The sequence below is a fragment of the Hyaena hyaena genome, unplaced genomic scaffold, assembly GCF_003009895.1.
Source record: "Hyaena hyaena isolate Hyena2069 unplaced genomic scaffold, ASM300989v1 scaffold_141, whole genome shotgun sequence".
NCBI classification, from domain to species: Eukaryota; Metazoa; Chordata; class Mammalia; order Carnivora; family Hyaenidae; genus Hyaena; species Hyaena hyaena.
Genome location: NW_024080773.1, coordinates 2,902,275 through 2,928,310, shown reverse-complemented (window position 1 = coordinate 2,928,310; position 26,036 = coordinate 2,902,275). Strand labels below are relative to the sequence as shown.

Here is a 26,036-nt window from a genome sequence, read left to right as displayed (position 1 = left end):
AGAAAAAAAAAAGGAAAGAAACAAGAAGAAAAAGGGGCAAAATTTCAAGAATCCTGAACTTTTCCAGGATTAGAACGCTACTTAATGTGCTTGAAACAATTTATTAAGTGTTGACTAAGACCCTAAAAAAAGTGCCTCCCTTAAACATGAGTAGATGGATACTCTACTCGCAAGCTGACAAAGGCCCATGTTATTATAACTGCAGGCTTTCAAGGACAGCAAGGAAAAAGAAAACTTACAGAAAAGTTAATCACATTTGGCTGCCCATTATTTAAAATTTCAATAAGTTTAAACTATAAATACTCTCATTTAATAAAACACCCACACAATGACAAGAATGAGACTTTAATCAGTTTTAAGTGGAGTTTATAACACTAAGAGATAAAGGGTTGTTAACAAACACAATAACAAATGGACATCTGATTGGTATGAGGCATTATCCTGTACACATATTTTTTGTGTATCCTCAGTGCATAGCATTTACACACAGAGCCACTGCTGCACACACAAGAGTATCTGAAGAGGCTGAATCAGAGTAAGGCTGTTTAACAGACTGAAATTGTTTAGTATATATAATCTATATGAAAACAGATTGAACTTCTGAACTGGCAGGGTGGAAGGCAGCTCCGCCAGACACTGCAGTGAGAGCCCTCCAGTGCACAGTTCCACCTCCATCCGCATGCACGACACATTAACAGTATTTAAAGGTAAACGAGGCACTTTGTGGCAACCACAGCCATCGTTATGAACATATTGCACAAATTTTCTAGAACTAAACATGTAACTTGTACCCTACTTTTATTTTTTTAAAGCTGAAACATTTGATGCTGCCGGTAAACTCCACTTAAGTTTATATCCTGTGCCACAGCAAAGAATGGTGATGCTATTTCTTCAACTACTCTTTAATAATTATGGCAAAAAAAAAAAAAATGTTCAAGAGGAGCTACAGAGGACTTGTGATGGTACAGGGCCCAATTGTAAGCTTTCTTAAAAGTGATGCCTTCAAGTAACTTCAGACATGTAAGCGGCTGCACATCCAAAAGAGTCTAAGTAAGAAAACATTCCAGAAACTCAAAGAGATTATCTACAGAATGCATTTCAGGCTAATTATGAATACTGTCATAAATAAAGTTTTAATTAGGACTCAAAAACCTTTCAGTCATAGCAATTCTTGTCAAATTCTATGGGGATGGTAACTGAAATAAAGGGGAGTAGTATGTATAATATATATTTATATATATAATATATATATATAATGCCATTTTTCCATTTCCAATGACTACACCATAAAATGTAAGCAAGGCTTCTCAGAAACATTGAAACATTCAAAATCAAAACCCTCATTCAGACCTTCACATTCCAAAGGAAAAATAATAACAGTGCAAAAGCCCATTATAATGTCATTATTTATGACCTGGCCCTCCATGTTACATATTGGAACAACACAAGTTATGTTTTAATATATACTGTGCCCAAAACTGTAACAAATAACAGTATTAATAACTATCATCAAAACATGAATAGTTGATTTTCATTTTAGTCAACAATTTTCAGCTTTTATGAAAGAAAAGGTGGCGTATAAATTTTAACGCTGAGATCTTAGGAACGGTTGTCTCTAACATTACCAATTTAACTGAGGAGCAATCAATTCTCTGTATATCAATGTTTGAATACAAATGTGTAAATCTTAAGAGCTTTGTTAAAAATTTAGAAATTGTTTATTTGTTGCATGAAACTGATGAGGTATGGAAAACATGTCAACATTATTTACTAAGAATATTTTCGATGAAGTTCTGCCTAATCTATTTACCATCAAACTCTATAAATGCTGCTCTAATAGGTCCTAACGCAATCTGTTTTTGTAAATTAACTAGGGTCAGACCACAGCTAGTGAACAATTTCAGCACCAATAAGTTATCGAAAATGAGATTTTACACCATTAAGAAATATATTGGCTGGATATTTCAATGTTTCAAAGTTAAGGTAGAATTTGAAAGACACCAAATTTCGGGGGGGGGGGGCGCGGGGGGACTTCTTTTTAATAATATCTTCACATTAGCTTTACAATAGTAGTTGTATTCTGCTTAAAATCATATGCAGTCTGGGCATATCAAATATATGACATTTAAGAAGTGAAATTAAAGCCCTATTCCTAACTCTAGCACTATGAAGAAATGATTCAACACTGCACATTAAAAAAAAATCTATTCTTTCAATAAAAACCGATAAAAGCATTATGTGGGACAATTTCTACTGAAAAAGTAAATGCCTTATTATTTGTGCAGTGTTGAAAATTTACTGCAACTCTAATTTCCTTTTTAACACAAATAATGTCCTTTTAAATATAAACATTATATGTATTCAGTATTCAAGTAAAATTCCCTAACAGTTAATGACATTTAAAAAATGTGCAAAACTGCAAAACTCATGGTACTAGAATGTGTAAGGTCAAAAGGGCGGAACGGCTGATGGCTATCGGACTGAATAAGTAAGTGCATCATAAATCTTTAAAGGAAAAAAAAAACGCTTACTGTAGAATCTCAAATTGAAATTTCCTGTGCAGCATTACAAAATATTTTATATTCGATGAGGAAAAAGCAGCTTGCAGGCAGCACACAAAGCATCCACAGCAGGTATATGATTGAAAACTAATAACGTAAGTGTACGCTGTCGACTGATGTAGGTACTAATAGCATCTGACTTTTCGCACTGGCCTTGATTACACAGGAGATGGAGCAGTCATTACAAGTGAGAGAACATATTTAATAAATCATTGTCAATTTTTAAAATGTTTCAAGCCCGTTCTTTGTTGATAGCCTCCACATTTATATGGTTAAGTCATTGTTGCTGTGTTTCTTACCTATGACCACATTATTTTTATATCCCTTCATTTGTGGATTCTTAAGAAGTTGTGGAAGGTTCATTCCTGTACCCCAATACAGATTCACTCCCTCTAGCTGCCTTTTCTAGCACCAATATGCTTTAAAAAAAATGCACAAAACAACAAGCAGTGACAGCGGCCAACTCCTCAAACGTCCAGATTAGTTAACTGTAGCATGCTAAAGAAAGGTGCGTGTAAATAGCTGGAGATGGCGTACGGTCCAGAGTCCAGCGTGAAACCCATCCCTTTCTGAGCACTCCCTCCATCCCCGACCCGAACACATGCATGAGAATGTAGCGAACCCTCGGGAAACTCCTCTTAGCCAACTGCAAACTTCTCTGTTGCCACAAGTGCAGAGGGGCAGGATGTGAACCTGCATGTCACAAAACTCTTTAGCCACTTCAGTTGGTGACAGAACACAAAATGAGAAATTCCTACGTATACACATCAGTCTGTCTCCACTTTTTATAAAACTGGAATAAAATGGGAAAGTGCCATCTTTATTTATCCTAATTGAATTTTAAATGTCCTTTTGACACAAAAAGGTATATACATGACACAGCTACACAACCTTTTTTCAACTGGACAACAAGTGTCAAAACCCTGTGGATGTATAGGGTAAAACAAGATTGGTCAGGAAAAGAGAATTGTTCCTATTAACTGGTAATCTGACACAATGTCCTATTGCCATTTAAAAAAAAAAGGTCCAATTTCAGTTTATTCAAGTTTGTTTTCATGGTGTTTTATCCCTCTTGATAAAAAAAAAAATTCAGACTTTTGTAATTTGTGTATGCTGATCTTCATCAAAAGGTTCATTCTCTGGATCAGAGTCAGTGGTGTCAGAATATCTATAATGATCAGGTTCATTGTCACTAACATCTGGTGTTACAGAAGTTGAACTGCTAGCCTCCGGGTTTGATGGCTCCTCTACCGTTTTTGTGAAGTACAGCTTCACCTAGAGAAAAAAGAGAAGGTTTAAACGGAAAATCCATAAATCTGACTAATCTTAAATCACTTAGTAAAGATCGATATTTTTAACAGATTCATTTTTAAAAGTGTCACGACACATATGATCTTTAAAAGGCAGTTGCCTTTTAAATAAGCCTCTTCTTCAGATTACCTCTATGTTCTTTCTTATAATACACTGAAAAGATATACTGGGATGTTAATATACTAGTCTTTAATAAGCATAAGCTGCAAGCATTGAGTAAATAAATCTACAAAAGAAATGCACTGAAACTGAAGTTCATCAAGTTTACGAAAAGTATTTTCGATCTCAAAATTCAATGTACAAATAGCTGAGTTCCAAAAGAACATTTCACTTATTACCAGTCTGAACCCCTATTTATTTTCTGGTACAAATACTAAACAAATACAAATACTATATTATAAAAATACTGACCAACAATGTTTAAGGATCCCATCAGCCCTAAAAACCTCCCCTTGAGGGAAGAACATCATACAGTGATCTGAACAGTGGACCAAGGGCTTTTATAGGCACAGCTGAGTTAACTGTCAAACTAACTCAACAAGGCAGGAACTTCTGTTTTAAAGGAGAGGAAACTAAGGCCCAGAAAGTTCAGGCGACTTGCTGAAGGCCACATATCTAATAGGTGGTAGATGTGAGGCTTCGGGGAGATCTGGCAGAAAGTCCCTAGCTCATTCTCTTAAATCTGCAGCCTCTCCCCCATTATCCAACAGTCTTCATCAGTTCTTCTCTTCCACCCAACATGCATTCCATCAGTAACTCCTTTCAGTTCCACCTTCAAAATACCATCTGTCCCCAGCCTGACAACTTCTCATCGTGCACAGCCACCACACTAGTCCAAGCAACTGCCATTTCTGCTGGATTAAATCATGGCAACAGCTTCTCGACTCACTTCCCAGCTCCGTTCTTGCCTCCTCTCCCTACTCTCCTCTCCAGTTTACATTTCGAAGGAGTGGACAGAATGAACTTTTAAAGACAGAATTCAGATTACATCTTTTCTGTGCTGAAAACACACCAATGTCTTCACATGCAGACTTATGTGCTTTGGTCAAAATGACTCCTCCATTATTCCTCACAACAACCCAAATTATTCCTGTCTCAGGGCTTTTGTAACTGTCTCTGTCCTTCCTTCCTTCCCTACATATTTGTGCAGCTCACTCATTTCATTTAAGACCCTGATTAAATGTTACCTGCTCAGAGAAGACTTCTCTTAACTATCCACCTAAAAACACACACCAAATGATCAAATGATTCTCTATCCCATCTCTGCTTTATTTGTTCGTAAGCACTTCCCATGATATGGTACTTGTTTACTGATAACTGAAATACTTTCTATATGTAATAGCAAACATATATTCTTGTAATATTAAAACAGAAAACAATAAAACTAGAGGAAGTCACACTGTAAAAGCTAGTAATTAAGGAAAATACAGACTTAGATAAAGGACCATCATCAATGGAAACCTGTGGATTCTAAAAGACACTTTTAAAAACTTAACGTGGCTAGGGCCGATGTAGGAGGGAGGCCAGTGCTGAATTATGTAGGTCCTCGTAGTTCCTATCTAAAAACCACAAAGTCTTTAAAAAGTATGAACAGGAGTGACACAATCATGTCTATTTTAAGATCACTCTGCAGAGTTGAGAATATATGGGAAGGGGACAAAAGTAAGAATTGTAAGAACATTCCGTACAAGTCATTCCAAAATGACCGAGTTCCCTTCTACATCTTTCTTTCCCCATTCCTACTTCCTGTCCTGCTTAAACTTAACTCCCTTCCCCAAACCCCTGCCACAGAGTTCACCAAACAACCACACAGAAGACAGTTGTTTTTAAAAAAAAAAAAAAAAAAAGGCTCTTTTTTTTTTTTTTTACTGTGTGCATCCTTGTTAGAAACTCGAGTTACTGATACATAATGCTTCTAAACAGTACTTAATTTAAAACTTAGTCATGCCAACTCCTTCACCAGCTATATACCTAAAATAAGACATACATACACACACAGAGCCACTCACCAACTCCTCAAAATGTTTTTAACTGACCTTAAAATTTGGAGAAAAGTATCGGTTGGCCTTGTCTTTATTTGCTTTGTCGAGATCATTTTTTGTTAAAGTGAGTACTAAATATTCCTTGTCATTATCTGCACGCTCTATACTGCAAATACTATCAATTTCTTGATCACATAGACTTCCATTTTCTACTTTTTCTGAGGTTTCCTCTGGTCCTGGTATGAAGAATGTATTTACCCAAAAGTGAAACATTTTGTCCTAAAAAAAAAAAAAAACAGATTGTAAATTTTTTAGAGAAGAAAATGTATCATATTTAACATTGCCCCAAGAAGTCAATAAACATAAGCCATGTGTCATTTGATATGCTGAATAAAGACAAACACACAAATACTTGGCAATCTGTGGGTTATCTACCACATCTAATTCACGTAAGATTATTCTTTCATTCAAATTTTAGACCAAAAATGGAATTCCACAAGTTCTAAAATAACTTACTTTTGTTTTAAAGCCTTAAGTTAAATATCACCTTTCTTGTCTAATGTTAAGAAATGTTTTGAGTTCATATGTATTAAATAAAATTGTAAGTGGATTTAATTTCCTCTATTTCAACAAGTTAACTATTACAAAATTTACTTTAATAAAGGTTCTTGAAATGTCAGCACAACTTGGTGAAGCAAGGCAGGTACATTTCTACTATGAAGCAATACAAATATTAAGTGGGTCCTGTTTCTCACATGACAGTACTATTATATGCTTGAATACTTTCATAATATAGGGGAAGGAAGACCAACAATTCTGACTTTTTATGTTATAAAATGGCTATTTTTAAAAAATTACGTCTTACGAATAATACGAAGTCTTATTAATCAAAAAACGCATCAGAAGTTCATGACTTGAAACATTTCTTGACCAACACAGAAAATGTTCTCTCTCTCCTCCTAATTTCTGGAAGTTGGCCTGTACAGACGGATCACCTGGCGGTTAATGACTGTGCAGCCTCCTTGTGGCATCTCATCTCATTCAAATTGCCACTTAAATCTTTTATTCTAATTTATCTTTGAGTTTTGTTATTTTCCCAGAAAGATGGGAAGACCTGTAAGTATCTTATGTTTAACTGTCTTTTTATCTTTTAATAGTACCTAGCAATGTCATATATGTCTTCTAAAAAATATTAATTTCAGTTATTTTAGCAAAGTCACTAAGTTAGTAACTATATGCATAAGTCGAGTCACAAGAATATAAGCTAGTAATATTTAAATCTCCAAAAGTGTGGATTCTGTATAGATACTGACTGTACTAAAACTGTTTTTGTTTAAATCATGGTAACATTTCTAACACGTAGGGAAAATCACACAAAATGGAAAAAAGTGTAAAGTAATCCCAGATACAGATATATTACAAATATTGGTCTAATCTTCAATTTTACATGTATTAAAGTAATGTACAGATGATAACTTAAGTAAGAACTTATGTACTCCTAAAGGCATAGACAGGGAAACAGTGGTGCAGGTGCCTATTTTTAAAAGCAAAATATAAAATGTTATGTCTGTACCAGTCTTATAGCAAATAGACGGGAAAGAAATACTTACCTTAATTTTAAACACTTGCTAACGCTTCCTAGATTATTGAAAAATAATTTTCCAAAGTTACTGAAATATATTTAACTTTTATTTATACAAAATAGGTAGGACATGGGTTTCTGGTGAAAAAAAACCAGCTTAACATTTTGTAATTTCCCAGCTATGTGGATTCTGGATATAGGAGACTGTATTTCTTTCGATAAGACAAAGTAGAATTGAAACTTTTGGGGGCTCCTGGGTGGCTCAGTCGGTTAAGCGTCGACTTCAGCTCAGGTCATGGTCTCACGGTTCGTGGGGTCGAGTCCGCGTCAGGCTCTGTACAAACAGCTAGCTCAGAGCCTGGATCCTGCTTCAGATTCTGTATCTCCCTCTCTCTCTGACTCTTCCCTGCTCACTCTCTTTCTCTCTCTCAGAAATAAAACATTAAAAAAATAAAATGTTTGTAATAAACTTTTTTTTATAAAAAGGTAAATATCAAGAAAACTAAATCAGTCCTATTACTGAGAATGTCTAAAGACTGGCAATACATTATCTAGCATGTTCCATGAGCAGTACCAACATACAAAGGTAGTATTTTTGTTCATTGCTACCCCAAAAGTTTGCACCTTGGGCACACTCACCATAAATGTTCACTCAGTATTGTAAGTCAAGATAGTTTAAGAATGAGCTCTTGCATTCCTAACTATAGCTCAGTAAGATGCACACTCCACTAACTTCCTAAATCTGCATATTTAATACCACCTTTTTTCATTCTTTATTACTTCCTTTACATATTAACTGATCTTCTACCTAAAAATCAAAATATTTGATAAACTTGAGGAAGCTAAATATAAAATGATCTGGTGTCAGGAAACATGAAGCAAATGGGGGGGGGGGGATGGTTTGTGTCATTATGCAAGACCATGAAACACATCTTTATACATATACCCTAAATCTTTTACAAGCTGATAGTCCCTTGCTAACTTCTCAGTGACTGATCATCCTTTCCAGAAGGATTATAACTGATTTAATGGGGTATATAATCTTTAATATTTTTACAAAATTTCTCTGCATAACCCAACTTAAAGAACATCCACCTCAAATTACAATGTCATAAGGACTTTTCCTTCTAGTAAGACTTTTTACCATCAGAACAGCTCATCGTGTGTTGATGGTAATAATAATAAGCAAAGCGTGTGCAGATCCAACAGAAAACCAGTTAAAATTCATGAATGTCGGTCATAAAATGTATTTTGTAATCTCTCCTTACAAAATGACTTCTGCCTAACCAAATATTTTAAGCAGAAGATCTAAGGTCGCTATGCGAGGTACAGTTGAGTCTGGGTATTTTTCCCATTATGAGTAAAGTGCAAACCTTTTTTAGCATCTTGTTCTGTTTGTGGAAGAATTCTACTTTGATGTCACCACACACAGGCAGCGGCTGAGGGAACTCGAAGTACATGAACTTGTCTTCCCGTCGTGTGGGTCCCGAATTGGAGGAATAGATCTTCACCTTGAGCTGGCAGACCACAAACTGAGGATCTGCATGGTTAGATACACATTAGCATCACTTCACAGGAAATGCCTTCAAATGCCAGACTGTCAAACACTGTTTAAACGATTACTATTAGCAGTATACACAAAACATAATTCTGCACCTATAACCCTCATCTAAGACAAATCAATGGAAAAACTAAGGTCAAAAAATATAATCAGTCCAAAAGTTTCTCTAATTTATACCTTCAACAAAAGGTTCTATTCACTGGTATGAAAATCAACCTATTTTACAAGTAGTAAGTCCCAAATTAGACTTCTGGCACTGCAGTTAACACCAAACCTTAACATTAACTTGTAAAATATCTAGCATAAATCAGGTTGATAATTAAAATGCTGCAATAATTTTCTGGCATTTATATTTGCTGCAGTATGTTAAAGTCTCTACTATGTAACAAAACCCACCAAGTACAAACCACTACATGTTCACAAGAGGCATGAGAACATAATCTATAACAAAGTTATTCTAATTCCATAAACACAAGACTCAATATTTATAAAACATATTAATCATGATTTATTTTACCTATAGCTTACATTTAATTTCTTAAAGGTATATATAGCCATCATCATGAGAAACAGGAAGAAAAGAATTTGAAATATCCGCAAAGAAATACAACAGACTCCAGCACAAATGGAAGCACAACCCTCCCCCAAAACAAACTTCATTTTCTTCAACATGTATTTTGGCTTTGGTCCCTGTCTGTTTCAAAATAAAGGGAAGGACTACATGTTTTAGTGAGTAACTTTATGAATAAGAAGTGGGTCTTGAAGAATGTATGCCAAGACAATCAAGAAATAAAATCCTAAGCCTCCATATAGTACTGGAAATTTTCATATATGTTGCATACACACACACACACACACAGAGGCATGAAATACTCAACACAAAAAGGCATCCTCCTTAAAGAATAAAAAATAAGCATCACATTGTTTATCAATGTGGCCAACATCTGAGAACAAAGAAAAAAGCTTATCCAAGCTAGATGAATTTTCTGGTTTAATAAACATGTGCTGGCCCATCTATGCAATACCTAAAGCAGTATCAGCACTCACATAATAAATAGTAGGTTTGATAATAGCATATTGGGTTTTTCTAATATGAATTTGAGAGGCATTTATCATGAGAAAAAGGGCACTCCAAAAAAGGGAGTCAACAATCTGTCAATAATTTTCACTTCTTTGACTAAAGGTTCAAAGTACAATGAGCCATTTTACAGGACTTTACCTGATTCCGAAATTTTCTAGCTTGAAGAAGCAAACAAAAAGGTACAATTTCAAAGCTGTGATAAAAACTGGCCAGGATGAAAATGCCTTGTAATCTTATTAATTCAAACTCCTATTTCAGAATCTGATAATCCTGACTTTAGGACTTTAAACTGCATAAACTATTAACTGCATAAGCCAGATTTCAATTAAACTACAACTAAAATGTGTATCTTCAGGAATTTGAGAATTGTAAAATTAATTCATAAGCTAATTAAAATTCAGTGTTACTTCGAATTTACTCCCAAAAAAAGATAAAAAGTTCTAACAAAAATAAGTGGAAAAAATTTCCTCAAATCACTAAATAATTTTCTTTGTATTGTTAATTTCCTATTTTAGATAGCTAACACCTAACTTATCAGAAGTCCAACAATAGTATAGTTCTGTTGACTTCCAGCACAATTCAGATATTTTTCCTTTGATGGGACTGTGTTCTAAAGAAATGACAAGTCAATACTTGGTAAACAAAAATCAGAATTAAATTTCTTGACATATGCATATTGATATAGTATTGACAGAAAAATCACACTGATCATCTTTTATTAACATTTTAACCCTTTCAGACATAAAAAGTCGAGAAACTTTTCCTTTATTTAGAAATATTAAGACAATTATCAAATAAGAAAAAAGGTTGCTAACCCCTGACAACTTTGCAGAAAATACTTTATCTTCTCAAGTTTTTTCTTCACCGACTCCTTATCTTCCTCCTGAACCCAAACTTGCAATTCCTCGTCTCCTTCCTCACCTTCCGTCTCCCTCTGAGCCCTACTGTGCTCCAGCCCCGCACCACACTTACGGAGAAGGCTGGTTAACTACTATGTCTGTGTCCTGACGCCTCCCAAAGTATCAGATAGATCTCTCACCTAACAGTCAAACCCATACTTTCAAGTACTATCTTCACGTAAACAGCTCACTTTCACCTGATTAAAACATGTTTAAAACCCAAAACATTCATGTCTCCAAGTCTCACTGATATTCATTTTTGTTTCTTCCCTTTTCTGTATATTAATCAGGTGGCCAAAAGCAAAACAGACAAAATATCTAGATATAAATGGCAAAGCCAAAATTAATCAAGTTCTATCTACCTATCCTTTCCACCATTTCCCCCCATTTGCAGTCACTACTTCCTACACGGCCATACTTAAAACACAGCATTTGCCTCTAGAATTGTCACTGATGCCACAGTACTTATCACATCTAGTCTGATATCCCCCTTCAGGGTCCTCCAGTCAACCACACAGTCCATTCCTCTTCTGTTCCCTGTGTCTACACTTCTGCCCAGCTCATTTCCTACTGCTGTGCTTCAATGCAAGCTATTTCCTACTGCCTGTAATACTTCCTCCAGTTTTAATGACAATCTAAACTGTATGCTTTCTCTAATGTTCAGTGAAGAGCCAACTTCCTCCATGAAACTATCTGACAATCCCCAAAACTTGTATTTTTCTGAGTATACCGTTTATAATTTAAACATATAATCTCCCATTCAATTATGAATTGCTTTCATTACAATACTGCTTCGTTACATAGTATTAAATCACAGTGCATAAATGGAGAACTAGAAAATTGGTCAAGATTAAAAAGACTTCAGTAGTCAGTAATTTTAAAAGTTTAAATGTAATACTAAGAAGAGACGAAAAAAGACAAAGCCACCACAATGTTTAAGCGTAGGCAGGCAGAACACAATGGATAGATTTTTGCTAGAAGAGGTCAATGTAAAAGAAATTACACTAGATAATAAGATTATTGAACTGAATGTTCTTGTTCCCTCAGTAAATCTCCCTAATGTGTTATACATGTCTTTTGGCTCTTAAATCTGCTATCTATCCTATAGGATGAGCAGGAGTTTTTTTCTTCCTTCTTCTCTATGAATTTAAGTCCCTATGTCAATCACCTCTGACAGTCCAGCGCCTTGCGTTTACAAGTTTTGTTGTTGTTGTTGTTCTTGTTTTTATCAAAAACTTTACTATTTTTCTGATACAGCTGACACTCAATGTTATATTAGTTTCAGGTATACAACACAGTAATTCCACAACTCCGTACATTACACTGTGCTCACCACAGGTGTGGCTACAATCTGTTACCATGTACCACTATTTCAATACTATTGCTATATTCCCTATGCTGCGCCTCTTATCAGCATGTTTAAAAACTGCACTGAGATGACAAAACCATCAGTGAGGTCTCTCAGAAAGCTAGAACATGGTGTATTAATAAATCTACGTTCTGTGATAAAATTATCTAGCTCTAAGAACGCAGGGAAGATAAGATGAAGGTGATTACACCTAATTGAAAAAGATAAACACAACTAAGAAATTAATTTCCCAGGTATAAATTAATTTAGGGATAGAAATTTTTTAATTACATAAATATTTTCAAGAAGCAAAACTTTAAAGCTAAAAACTAAAATCACTAACAAATTACAAAATCTCACTGAAATATTATTAGAGGTATTTGAAGAAATAATGTAGTGGTATCTAATCTACAAACTACAAAACTGCACTCTAAATAATAAATAGAATTTATTTCTTAAACATGAAAACATGATTAATCATCGCCAAGGCAGAAGCTAATATGCTTCTGATAAAATTCTGATACAGGAAAAAGCAGAAATAGTCTGATCTTTCACGGAGTTGGATAATACTTCCTTCTATGCATTCTCTCTTGACTAACTGCTCTAGGTCAGGGTATGAAGGCTCCTATCAGTCTAGCTAAGAACTCTGGCCAAGAATAGCTGAGAGGCAGAACAGGACTGGGGTGACTGAGGGAGGCTTACAGTGGTTAGGGTAAGCCAGAAATCAACGTGAGGCAGACACCACTGACATTATTGTATTTTATATGTATCTAGGAAGTTTCAGATTTCAAAATATCTTCTTTTTATTGATAAGCAAACACAAAGGCAGGTAGATGGTGTGCCCAGGGTTACACAGTACATAATGACAGAGCTAGAAAGGGAACTTGGACCTAAATCCAGGTTTTCTCTAATGCTCCATACACTTTGACCCAACTCTATTCACTCAACATACTTCAGCTTTTCACCATGTCTTATCATTTTTTTCTTTTTCTTGTCTCAGTCACTATTACTATCACTGTCTAGTCCTCCTAAGATATGAAGGAATCAGTCCCTGCCCCAGCACCAATAAAGTAATGAATCCCACTACTACTCTGATGGTAGATCTCTAATGGGATAGGTTTTCCAGTTATCTAATCACAATTTAGGCTGCATCTGGTAGATGCAGCAAAAAATGTTTTTCATAAATATAATTTGGCTTCCAAGACATTAAAACCCATTGCTCTTGGCTTCCTTAGTCCAATGTGCTGAACTAAGCTACTTCATTAGTTTGGATACTTCAGACATATATACCCCTGCATAAATGTTAGGTGTAGTTAAGTTTCTGTCTAAATTTTTATGTAAACTTCTAGATATGTTCAGAAAAGTGTTCCCATACATAGAAGGATGAGAATTTAGAGCACTTACTGCAAGTTCCGCCACTGAACATTGGAATAGTTTCAAACATCATCTTGTGAAACAACAGTGCCACTGGTCTATAATCCAGATGATTCTTTAACAGGTAGCTATAATAATATACATAGCGCCTCTGACTGGGAATAGTTACTCCCTGGTAGACAGGAAAAAAAAAAAAAAGACAATCCAAATTCAAAAGAAAAATTCCATTGTAATTATTTCACTAAATCGTTATGGTACATGGGTTGTGCCCATTGAGGAACATATATACATTAAAAATGTGACCTTAAATGATTAATGTTTAAATCCAGCTCAACAACAGAGTAAATCCGAGCAATATCAGTTCAAAGGAAAATATCAGAATTACTTTTCCCCCTTAAAATATAATTATCACAATACCCTCATTGATTCAACGGTCACAGCAATGTCCTGCCCCAGACACCCAATAAGCAAAGGCCACCGCAGCAGTGTTATTCACACACAGGGCCTCCCACAAGACTGTATGGACTTTTATTAAACACACAATTCCTCAAAAGCTTGGTTATTTTTCAGGCAAAAGTGTATCAGAATCAGCAGACTACATGAAGATATAGCATCTGTAAGAGACAGAAATAGTAGCAGCAAGAAGTGATGGCCTCAGACCCCGACAAAACCAAGAGCACACAGCTGGTATGAATGGAGCCCAGAGCTCCAGAGCAGAGGTACCTGAGATGTCCCAGAGCTGCACGTAGCTCCTCGCAGAAGAAACCAGGGATACACATAAGGTATGAGGAAACTTAAGTATTACACATGCTAAGGATATATACGATCCATGTGCTATTAAAAAAATACCCTTCACTTATCTAAAAATCTAATGTCTGCAGCCATGCATTTATTAATGATGCAGAATAAATGAGGTATTGGGTTACTTATCTGAGGTTTCTTTTCCTATTACATGTGTGACTGACTTCAGAAAAATCTTAAGCATTTAACTTAGAAATAGAAGGCAAATAGTAACATTAAGATGTCTGATAAATAAAAGTGACTTGCAGAAAACTTAAAAGTATATGCAAGAGAAAAAAGAATCAGCTGTATTTTCAAGTTATTATTGGCCTCTAAATTTCCCAACGTGTTAAAAATTCTTGGACACAAATGCTTTTCTTCCCTCTAAAGAAAAGTAATGAGGTACATTTGTAAGTTTAAAGACAGATACACAGAATAGCAGGTAAACAGGTATTCACTGTGATATTCTCAGTAATTTTTAAAAGTTAGCATAATTTTATTACAATTAAAAAATACATAAAATGTCAAAAAAAAAAAAAAGGATAAAAAAAGCCATTTCAAAATCAGGACAAATGATTTAAGATTTTGGCTCCAGTGCAAAGACCCTACAATCAGAAGACTTGGATTGAAAGCTAACGGTCAAAATACGAACTCTGATTTGTTTCCTCGGGAAAATGAAGACAATTAATACAAAGCCTATCTTCCTTCATAGGATTCTCACAAGGATTAAACACTAAATACAGTTACACAAAAGCATGCTAAAGTGACAAAAATGTTACACAAACCCTAATTAGCAGTTTTAGAAATTCTATCTATATTTAAAGTACAATTTCAGAAGAAATGGAATTTTAGTTCTATTTTCTTAAAGAAACAGTAGTAAAATAGTGTTACTGTGAAAAGCTGCTATGACAATTAATGTTAAAAATCAATGTTGAAGTTTAAAAAGTGCTTAAACTTAAAGTGGTTTATTACACACATTATTTAATGTTACTTCAGCAAACAACATACTTTATCAAGATAAAACACAGGATTGCAAAGCAGGTTGGGGGAAATAGCAGATGGAAAATGGCTGGGCAGGGAGGAATCTTTTCTGAACCATGTGAATTTAAGATCTAGTCTATAAATAAAATAAAATTTACAAAATTAAATCAATGGAAGTATATAAGACCAAGGTGTCAAATTATTTTACTGGAGTTTAGTGGAATGACAAGTGACATCTTCTTATCTTCTTGGTATAAATTTGTATGAATAATTAAAAGGTTTTCAAAGCTTTAATTTTTCTCAAGTAGCAAGTGATTGGTAGCATATCTATAATGCAGCTGTTTATATACTGAGTCAACCCTTCCCCAAAAGACTAGGCACATGTATAGAGAAAGAATATAAGAATGTACTAGAGGTCAACACTGCATGAATACTTTGTGTGTAAATATAACCAAATTACTGACACAATTCAAAGAAAAACACTGAAAAGCACAATTTAAATTTAATTATTTTACCATCAAATTATGCATAACTAGGCTTCTGTAGCTTAACTTTGTAACTCCTACCTACCAGCACCAACAACCAAAGTAGTTTCCAAATTCAATACACTGCGATTAGTAGAAACAACAAGGTTGAAGGCTCAAATATATACGGACCCCAGGCCTCAACGTGTCCTCCTCTCTATCCCCATCTCTTATGGCCACGACGCACACTTACTAAAATTTAATTAATGGTACAATGAATTAAACTGTTACCTAGATTTTGAAATAATTGAATGCAACTGCCATACTAAATTGACAACGCAATTTATAACACTTCAAATATTATATTTCCTGAATTCATATACTGAAAACACGGTTTATGTGCATGTTTTACCTGTAGCATTTTGAACATAAAGACTTAATATAAAATATCTTTTAAACTCTATGAACATTTTAACGCTCTTCAAAATTTATTTTACACATATGAAAAGAGGGCTGAACTTTAAAGCTCTTGGAGATTAAAAAACACTGTATGTTTTCAAAATTTCCATTTTTCATTTAAATGAACCAAGAACATTTAAGCTAAACTGGTCTATAACTAGGTATATTTCCACCCTCTACCACTAAATGACCCACTCTAAATGGGAAGAAAATTACTTATATTCTTAACCTGTTTCCCCCTTCAAATACAACTTTTAAAACATTCTAAATTTAGCTACATTTAGCATTCTTTAGATCTACCTAACACCACATTCCTGGCCATCATCACAAAAGGCATCCCCTTCGGCTCATATACCAGGAGGAAGGGCTCAGGAGGAGGCTGCTGTTCCTCCCGCTGTTGTTCAGCCCACTTCTTACTGCCTCTTTCTGGTCATCGACTCCTGATTTCTATCATTCAATACCGTGTTCTCGCATGCACGTATTAAACTCTCGACCACAGTGATTTCTGCACTCTGCTGAACCATCTCTCTTTCTATCCTGTCCCAGACATCATTCTCAATGAATTTAGCTCCTACTTCACTGGGAACCCTGAGGTCATCCAGTGTGGGCACTCTCCAAATTACCTTCTCCCATCTTAACATTTATTCACTCCTGCTATTTTGTACAAGTGTCTCTTCATGTTCGCCTAGATTCCAGGTTGGCAAGTGTTCTATTAATTAACCCCTCTCTGGCATTTGCCTTTGTTCTCTCTACCTGTTTCCTCCAAATAATTAGCTCAGGTAACCTTATCCTTTACCCAAAATAAGCAACGTGAAGACGGAAAATTCACACTCTTGTCCCCAAATCTTGTATCCCTCTCAAACTGACATCCTCTTTCTCTATATAAACTCTCAAAAGGGGAATGCCTGGGCGGCTCAGTCAGTCGAGTGTCCGACTCCTGATTTTGGCTCAGGTCATGATGCCAGGGTCGTGAGATTGATCCCTGTGTCAGGCACCACACTGAGTGTGAAGCCTGGTTTAGATACTCTCGCTCTCCGTCTCCCCATCTGCCCCTCTCCCTATTCATGTACATGCTCTCTTGCTATCTCTCTTAAAAACAAAAAACAACAACAAAAACAACTCCAAAAGGTAAACCTCCACTCCTTATCTCATAGGAATCTGTTATTATGAGGCTGATTTCTTAATGGTCATTTCCTACTATTTTCTTAGTCCCATCTTGGATCACTTTTTGTTGCCATTTTGAAAATTCTCTGCCTCTGTCATAGGACCCACTCTTTAAAGGTTTTCTCCTATCGTTACCGGCTATCTTGTTTCTTCTTGTGCCTAAATGTAGCATACCTCAAAAATCTGATCTTAGAGAGCCCCTCTTTGTCAATCTTCTGTTATTATTGTAGTTTAATTATCAATCTTAAACATTAACTCCAAAACCTGTGTCTCTCAATATGACTTCATTCCCAACTCCCAATCCAGAATCTCTAATACCTTGCTGGACATTTCTAGCCAGAAACTTAAGAAGCATTTAAAACACACCATACCCAAAATCTGAAGTTTTCATATTCTTGCATGGACCAAACTCTTTTTACTTCTATTAATGATATTCACTATTTTCTCCAACACCTGAACCCAAAATCTCTTCTAATACCACCACCACTACTGTTTATTGAATTGTTACCATGTTCTTTGCATTGTTCTAAGTATTTTCATAAATGTAATTTAATATTCAGGAAGTGGGTATTATTGGTAATACCATTCTATAGATTAGGTAAGGTCACACATCTTTTAAGTAATGAAACTAAATTTTGCCCTAGAGCTCCAACTCCAGAGTTTACACTCAACCACTGATACTACCCCGCCATCTTCTTCCTGCTAGAGTAAAGGAAAGAATCTGAAAGCAGTGATATACATAGGGTTATAGAAAAAAAGGGTAAGGAAACCCCAGCACTACAGGAAAGGTCCAGGCAACAGAGTAAAGGCAGAGACTGGTCGGTGTATCAACTACCTGGCATATACACACAGTACATAAACATATACACACACACTGTACACACAAAATGAAAGGCAAACCAGAGGTTAAGTTCATTTAGAATATACATTTTAGATTCTTACATTTCTATTCAGATGACAAAGTCCAGATTTTGACTGTGAAACACTTCTCAAAATACCAGTTCCAATTTTCTGTAGCTATTCTAGTTCAGCTACCTCCTAAATTTTGCAATAGCCAACTGATTCGCAGCCTCTGATTTATCTGTTCTCCAAACTATTTTTAGAGCACTCTGTGATTAATTTTATTTAATCACACTAACAATACTAAATGCTAACTGGTTTCCTACTGCCTACCTAAATAAGAAAATTTATCACAAACTAGATCCGTAGCAACATATATAAAAAAAACAAAAAACAAAAAAACAGCCCAATCTCTTTTCCACTCTTACCTCTCATAACACCCTTGAATGTGCTTTTACTTTTGGCCACACCGAAGTACTTAATTTCTTCCATATTATATTTGCTGGGTTTTTTAACTATGCTATCATTTTTAGATTAAGGAAATTAATCTGAAAGCAGCCATCTGGGAAGTTTTACCTATTTTCTAACACCTAGACCAACTTAGATAATATAATTATTTGATACTTCCAGGTTTGATAGCAGCCACCTGAAATGCAATTCAGATTAGGTACACCTTGAAGGCTCCTATACATTTAGATTTCTTGGATGGTCTGTTTAAATTCTGTATTTCATCTTCAAGCAGTGATGTTCACTGAAAACTACTTACTTCCCATTGAAAATTTCAAATTCATTAGCACAGACTGAGATATAATTTTTAGTTACCTCCACCTTGTAGTTTTATCACCTTTATCAAACTTAATTATAATTTGTTTCCCTTCCCTCTCCTTTTTCCTTGAAAAGAGCTTTAAAAAGAGATATATTGATTTTACTGGCATTTTCATACAATCAAGCGTTTAAAATTATTAGTGCAAATGGTTTGTTTGCTACTGCACAAATTTATATTTCCATCTTTATTAATTTCTCTTTACTACTTGTTTTTATCTTAATAATCTCTTATTTGTATTTCTCCATTGACCCAAAGTTATTTAAAGTAACTGGTTTTAAATTTCCAAACGATTAATTTGATTTAATTAAACTTTTTAAAAAATCTCTAACATGACTGAAGTATAATCAAGCTTATATATTTCTACCTGAAGAGGAAATTTTCTTTGTAGTTGGCCTAATGAATTATTAATCTTTTGTAACTGTTTTGTGGATGACAAAAAAAGAAAAAAAGATGCATTTTATGGGGTAATTTTTAATATATTATTCAAGTCATCTATAGAACTTATTTTGTACCTTCTTGATGCTTAAGTATATTAAACATTCCTATAATCACTCTTTTACTATCAACTTTTTTCATTTCTTCCAGATTTGCTCACTACATGTGATGTTATGTTTAGCACATAAGAGTTCATAACGGCTAAGTCTTCATTGAGGAGTACTCCCTGTGTTAATATAAAATGACATACTTGATCTAATTTTATACATCTTGTTGTAAATGCACTCTGATAATGGTATCCTGTCATCTGTTTTTGAAATTTACATTTGCCTGCTGTATCTTTAATAGATCATTTATTCTTCTAATCTGAATTGTTTTATGTAAACCTCTTGTATGTGATTAAACTCTTAAAAAGACAGAAACTTAAAAATATAGGTTATACAAACCTTTCAAATCTAGAATACTGTCATAGTACTTCCAGGTCAGAATACCACCTGGATACAACACAAAAATATGTAATGTTTTGCTCATATTCCGCGCGTTGGTACCCTCAGGTCATTTTCTCTAAGATGAATTCACAATCTAGATTCCTCAGTTAAAAAAGTAATTTTCTACTTCAGTAAATGTTTCACTGGTTGATGTTTTAAAATAATAGTGTTTGCTTGAAGCTTGAAAATCTATGTTTCAGAATGTCTCAACAAAGAAGAAATCTAGGGGCGCCTGGGTGGTTCAGTCGGTTAAGCGGCCGACTTCAGCTCAGGTCATGATCTCACAGTTTGTGAGTTCAAGCCCCGTGTCGGGCTCTGTGCTGACAGCTCAGAGCCTGGGGCCTGCTTCAGATTTTGCGTCTCCTTCTCTCTCTGCCCTTTCCCTGCTCATGCTCTCTCAAAAATAAACAAACATTAAAAAAAAAAAAAAAAAGAAATCTAGCTCCTAGGAATGGCTATTATTACAATGACAACATACAGCAGTAGTTATTATATATTGAACTAAGTGCCAGATATTTTTACATCTATCCCTAACACTACCACAATTTTATAAGACAGATACTATCACCTCTATTTCAAGAATAAGAAAACAGTCCGAGTACACATATTTATCCTGTTGAAAATCAGGACCTGAACCTAAATGTGACTGATTCTAGAACTTTACACTTGTATGTCCTGGCTTTTATTAATAGAACACAAACTAACAAGGTAATATGAAAGAAATCATCATCTCTTAGAATATGATTTTCCCCATCTATGAAGAATCTCCAAAGTTTAGAGTAGAACAGTGCTTCAGTTCTGGGAAACTTAATTGTAAGTAATGTATTAAAAATAGTGGTGCATGAACCACAGAATCCTTGAGAATAATACAAAGCAAACAACTGGTATTGTTCTCTCTACACAGCCATTCCTCTTTGGAAAGCTAGGTTTCCAAAAGGTTTTGGGGAGGTGGGGTGGGGTCTCTTCTTCAGCTTGATAAATGTTCCAGGCAACTGGCCATAATGTTTGGTTGAAGGATGGGTACATGCCCTAATCCAGGTAAAATTAGCACCTAATCTAGGAATTTTTTGCTCAAATTGTAGCTCTCTTCCCATTATAGTTGTTAAAGTAAACAGATGGTAAACCTGGAGCTACTAGGAGTCATACCTTGCTGTTATTTGCAGAGAGCCTGGCAGAAAATAAACCATATACACAGGAAAGGAGAGACAGAGAGACAGAGAGAGAGAGAGAGACAGAGAGAGAGATTGATTGATTCTGGACACCTGTTAAGCATCTAAGTCCAGGCCAGAGCTTTTATGGTTATATAATCCAACATAAATGTCTCCTTGGTTTAAGGTCTTTTGAGTTGGGCTTCTGAGAGGAAACTGAAAGCATTCTAACATAATATAGCTACTTTCTTTTTAAATTTTCTATTTCTACTCTGGGGTTCAAAATAATAAAGAAAAATAATTTGGACAGAAGAAGACAGTATTGTAGAAAGAATACTATATTTGGGGCACCTGGGTGGCTCAGTCAGATAAGTGTCTTACTGTTGATTTTGGCTCAGGTCATGATCTCATGGTTCATGAGGTCAAGCCTCACATCAAGCTCTGTGCTGACAGCATGAAGTCTGCTTGGGATATTTTATCTCTCCCCACCCCCCCACCCCTGCCCCTCCTCTGCCTATGCATGTGTGCATTCTCTCTAAATAAGCAAACATTTTTTTAAGAAAAAAGAATACTAGATTTGAGTTTAGGAGATATAGTTTTGAGTCATTACACAGACAGATGAAATTACCTAGGACAGACTGATTTTTACAAATCTACTTGGTCATTTATATTACAACTGGTCTGAACTAACTCATCGCTAAAGTTCTTCAATGTATAAAGAGCTTATAATTTTATGAATACATAGATTGTATAACGGGCTTAAATATCATGTATTAGAGGAACACAGTTTAGCCCAGAAGAATTAATGTGTTAGAAAAAGTAAGAATGTTACGTTAGGAGTTTGTTTTGTTTTACTGAAAATGAGGAGAATTGCAGTTTATATTAAATGAGGAAAAAATGAGAAAATTTTACTAGGTTACCATATGGCGAAATTTAGCAACTAACTAGAAAGAAAGTAACCTGATTATATGAAGAGTACATAAAAATTCATTCCTCGGAGAAACTGGAAAATTTCTTCTTGGGATCACTTAGAATTAAGTGATTAGTACTTGTTATTTCTAGAAAATTTAAGTCTTCATTACATAAGCTAATGAACTCATATACAAAGATCATTTTAGAAACTTTATCTCTAATAACTTCAAAGGCAAAACAAAAAGGAACTCTGAAACTCACATTTTTGTCCTAAAAGGTTAATCAAAGCAAACAATGATCACTGCTTACTTTACCTGCCACCATTCTAGAAGTGGGGAAGGCAATGGGAAGAGAGGCGAGTGGCAGAAATTCTGGGAAAGTCTGTCATATAATGAAAGTCTGCCTCTTTGATTTCTGAAATTTAGGGAATCTTTCCAAAATACATCCTTACCAGCAATAGCAGGATGCTTTAACTTGTCTCTCAGAAGTTGTAATAACTGCTGTGAGCGGACTCTCATTCTGGTGCGTATGTGTTAAGTGTGGACTGGGAGGCACAGGAGTAGATGGGAGGGATGGGGACTGGGCCTGCAGCTGGCTTTCCTGGCACGGCGGCGGGGGCGGGGGGAGCGGGGGGCACGGCGGCAGGTGACCTCTGACAGCTTGTTTTAGAATCATCTGTCACATACTCTTTAAAGTAAAAGGATCAATTATGCAAAGGAATGAACTTTAGGCAAGTATAACCCAGCTGCCTTCTTATAAATTAGCCAATAAAAGAAGGACTCTTCTTACTTTCAAATGGTTATCCCACTCTCGGAAAACGTTTTTCTTCAGAGGATGGATCAGTTGTACTTTGACTTCTCTGCAACACTCAAAACCTGAAGTATTATTTGGGCGGTGCTAACACAGTGGCAGATTTTATGGTCACCTGGCACCCACCCACCACTCTGCTATCAAATCTGCCCCAAGTCTGCCGAGGAAATGGCAAGACTGCACTAGATTATTTTGAGGAGAGACTCTGCCAAGTCCACAAATTCTTCACTAAAACATGACAACTGGCTCTTCTTTCTCCAAAACAAGGGGGAGTAGGCATCGGGGGATGGAGGGGGGGGAAGAGGAAGAGAAGGAGGGGGAAGGGAGGCGGGGAGAGGAAACAGAGGAAAAAGAGAAGAAACAATATGCCTGCCTATATACCAACTTTCTTCAGCTTCTTAATGTTTCTCTACAACTGAAATTAAGGATACAGGCAAAATAACATTAAAGATAAGGTTTTAATAAAAGTAATCCTATATAAACTGAAAAGCTGGTAACAAATATATGTATCCCTTGTAATAATGGTTCACGATTTTAAAAATGCACATCTACAGAGATTTTACCAAATCTCTCTTCACCTCTACAGAGAAAGAGAATTGACAATATTATCAGATTGTGAGGACTAAAAGGAAATACTGGCAAGAGGGTAAGTTTTTAGCAGATGTTTCAAGAATAAAACCACTTTCGATAATCAATTCTATGATAAGATACTTCCCCAGAAGAACCCCATGACTGTGTAACAATAGCTTAACCATGTTCAGTTCATTTATTATGATGAGATTATATGCATTCAAGACTAAAAATATACTATTTCACTAGCACTGTAACCATTAGGTAAGCATGTGATACATTTGAAAGTTTTTAGACAAATTTCAAAGATGTAAAGGAAGGCTGCAGCACTGTATCTATAAGACCAACAACTTCAAGCTGCCTTTTTCCTACATGAGCCAGGGGCCACTAAATGCCCAAGCATCAGCAAAAATGGGTATGAACTGATGAGCCTTGTCAAAATAGGCCTATTTCATCAGCATTACATGACTTTTCAGGAGAGCTAGTCCCTGTACAGAGATTAATTCTGAACAGTCTCAAAATCCCTTTGTAGTTCGGGATAGTAGAGAAAAAAGTTCAACAATGTGTCAGGAGACTCAACTTTCACCCTGAATGCCATCATTAACTATTTTTAATAAAATAGCACTTCTTTAATAAAAGCAATTCATCTTTCTGGGAATCAGTTTTATCATTTTTGAAATAAGAAAAAAATCCTGCAAACAAGATTCATAATCTTATGCCCATAATCTTTATCCCTTTAATCTAGCTTTCTAATCTAGGTGTTTCAACATAAGATACAAATGGAACCATTTGTAAAATACAACTTCATCAACAGCATCTGCTCGTAAATTTCTTTTTTTTGTCTTTTTTTACATATACACAGAAATAAAGGTAAGAGTACATTAGCACACTTCTTTAGACCCTATGAATAATTCATTCAAAAATGGTCTGTGTATATTAATTAATTATGGACTAATAAGCACAACAGATCTTGATGATTTGACTCCAAGATGCTAAAAGTGATCAATTCTGGCTAAATTACTTAACTCTGAGTCTTGATATAATGAAACAGCCAAATAGAGTAGAGTACATCCTTAACGGTATACACAAACCTCCATCCTCTGTTAGCCCATTACCTTCCTCCTGGGGGAAGTCCAACCTCTAAGAGGATGAAGAGAGCAGTGTGCCTGCAGCAACTCTGCTGATGACGTGGGGACAGTCACATTCTAGGACAGACTGCATTTTATTTCCATAAACACTTCTCTTGCTATCTTTTCACTCTGGCCCCTATTTCACAATACTATCCCATGGGCCTTGCCATTTTACCAAATCTCTCTTCACCTCTACAGAGAAACAGAATTGACAATATTTTTAAGATTGTGAGGATTAAAATATCTTGCCAATGACAAATTAAAACATGTCCTCACTTTTTGTTTATGAAGGCTTCTCTTGGATTTAACTTAAACTGTTGAAGTGTCCTTGAGTTTTACTTTTATCCCAGAATATGATGGGACAGACTATCACAAGTACTTCTTATATGGCTGGTTCTCACCATCAGAAGCATTTAGCCAACTCTCCTGAAGAAGCCCTACATCAGACAGAGTATATACGTATATGCAGGTGGGTGAGTGTGGAGAGGGAGAGAAGTGGGAGAGAAAGAGAGACTGTGTGAGAGCACAGCTTAATTAGGAAAGGTCAGAGTGTCGCAAAAATACCTTTAAGTACCACCAACTCAAAATCCTGATGGTTATTAATGTCAAACAAACAAGAAAGTTGCAGTTGAATGTGGCAAAGGCATATACTTTTAAAAAGGTCAAACACCTTTATATCTTGCAAGAGAATAGTATCTCCAGCAAATAAATTTATCCAATCCAAAAAAACTGACCTCATTTTCTAAAACTATGAAGCAGGTCCTGAAAGGACTGCAATACCACTTCCATTCAATATTGGATGACGACTTCTCACTTTAGCCAGCTACTAGTTTTCAACAAATACACACATACTTGGAATCCTCTTTGGAAACTTCAGGAGATATTAACATTTTCAAAATGGTGAAGTTTCCTTCCCCGAAAAACATTTCTAAAGAAATCACAGTATTTTATAGACAGAGAGTACACCTTAATGCCTGGCAAAACATCTGGTGTCATTGCTCTGCTAAAGACAGAGCTCCGCATGTCACTGTGACTCACTGCTTTGTTCATCACTGTGCACTGGGGTGCAAGACTCTACCGTCAATCCTGAGAGAAATCTTATCTATTGTTGTGAAAGTGCGCTACTGCTTCATGAATGCCAAGCCTTGAATCACAGACTTTGCAAGAGGATTTGTCACAAAAAATCTACTGTTGTGAAAATTGCCAAATTCAGGAAAGCCAAGACTTTCAATCAAGGGCTTCTCAAGAGGTTTTGTCAAGAAGTGGGAGCAATTATGAAATGCTCTGCTACACATAAATTCACTGGTTTCAGAAGACAAATTCTACAAGT

General features: G+C 35.5%; 1 protein-coding gene across 1 annotated transcript in view; it reads right to left on the bottom strand.

The window, feature by feature from the left end:
- Nucleotides 1–324: 324 nt before the first annotated feature.
- PTEN (phosphatase and tensin homolog) overlaps nt 325–26,036 on the bottom strand; it is a 90,925-nt gene continuing 65,213 nt past the window's right edge. Inside the window, exons 7-10 of the mRNA XM_039238527.1 lie at nt 13,730–13,871; nt 8,810–8,976; nt 5,909–6,133; nt 325–3,836 (exon numbers count right to left, since the gene is read on the bottom strand). Coding sequence (XP_039094458.1) covers nt 3,651–3,836; nt 5,909–6,133; nt 8,810–8,976; nt 13,730–13,871 — 720 coding nt within the window. The 3' untranslated portion in view covers nt 325–3,650. The remainder of the gene's footprint in view (nt 3,837–5,908; nt 6,134–8,809; nt 8,977–13,729; nt 13,872–26,036) is intronic.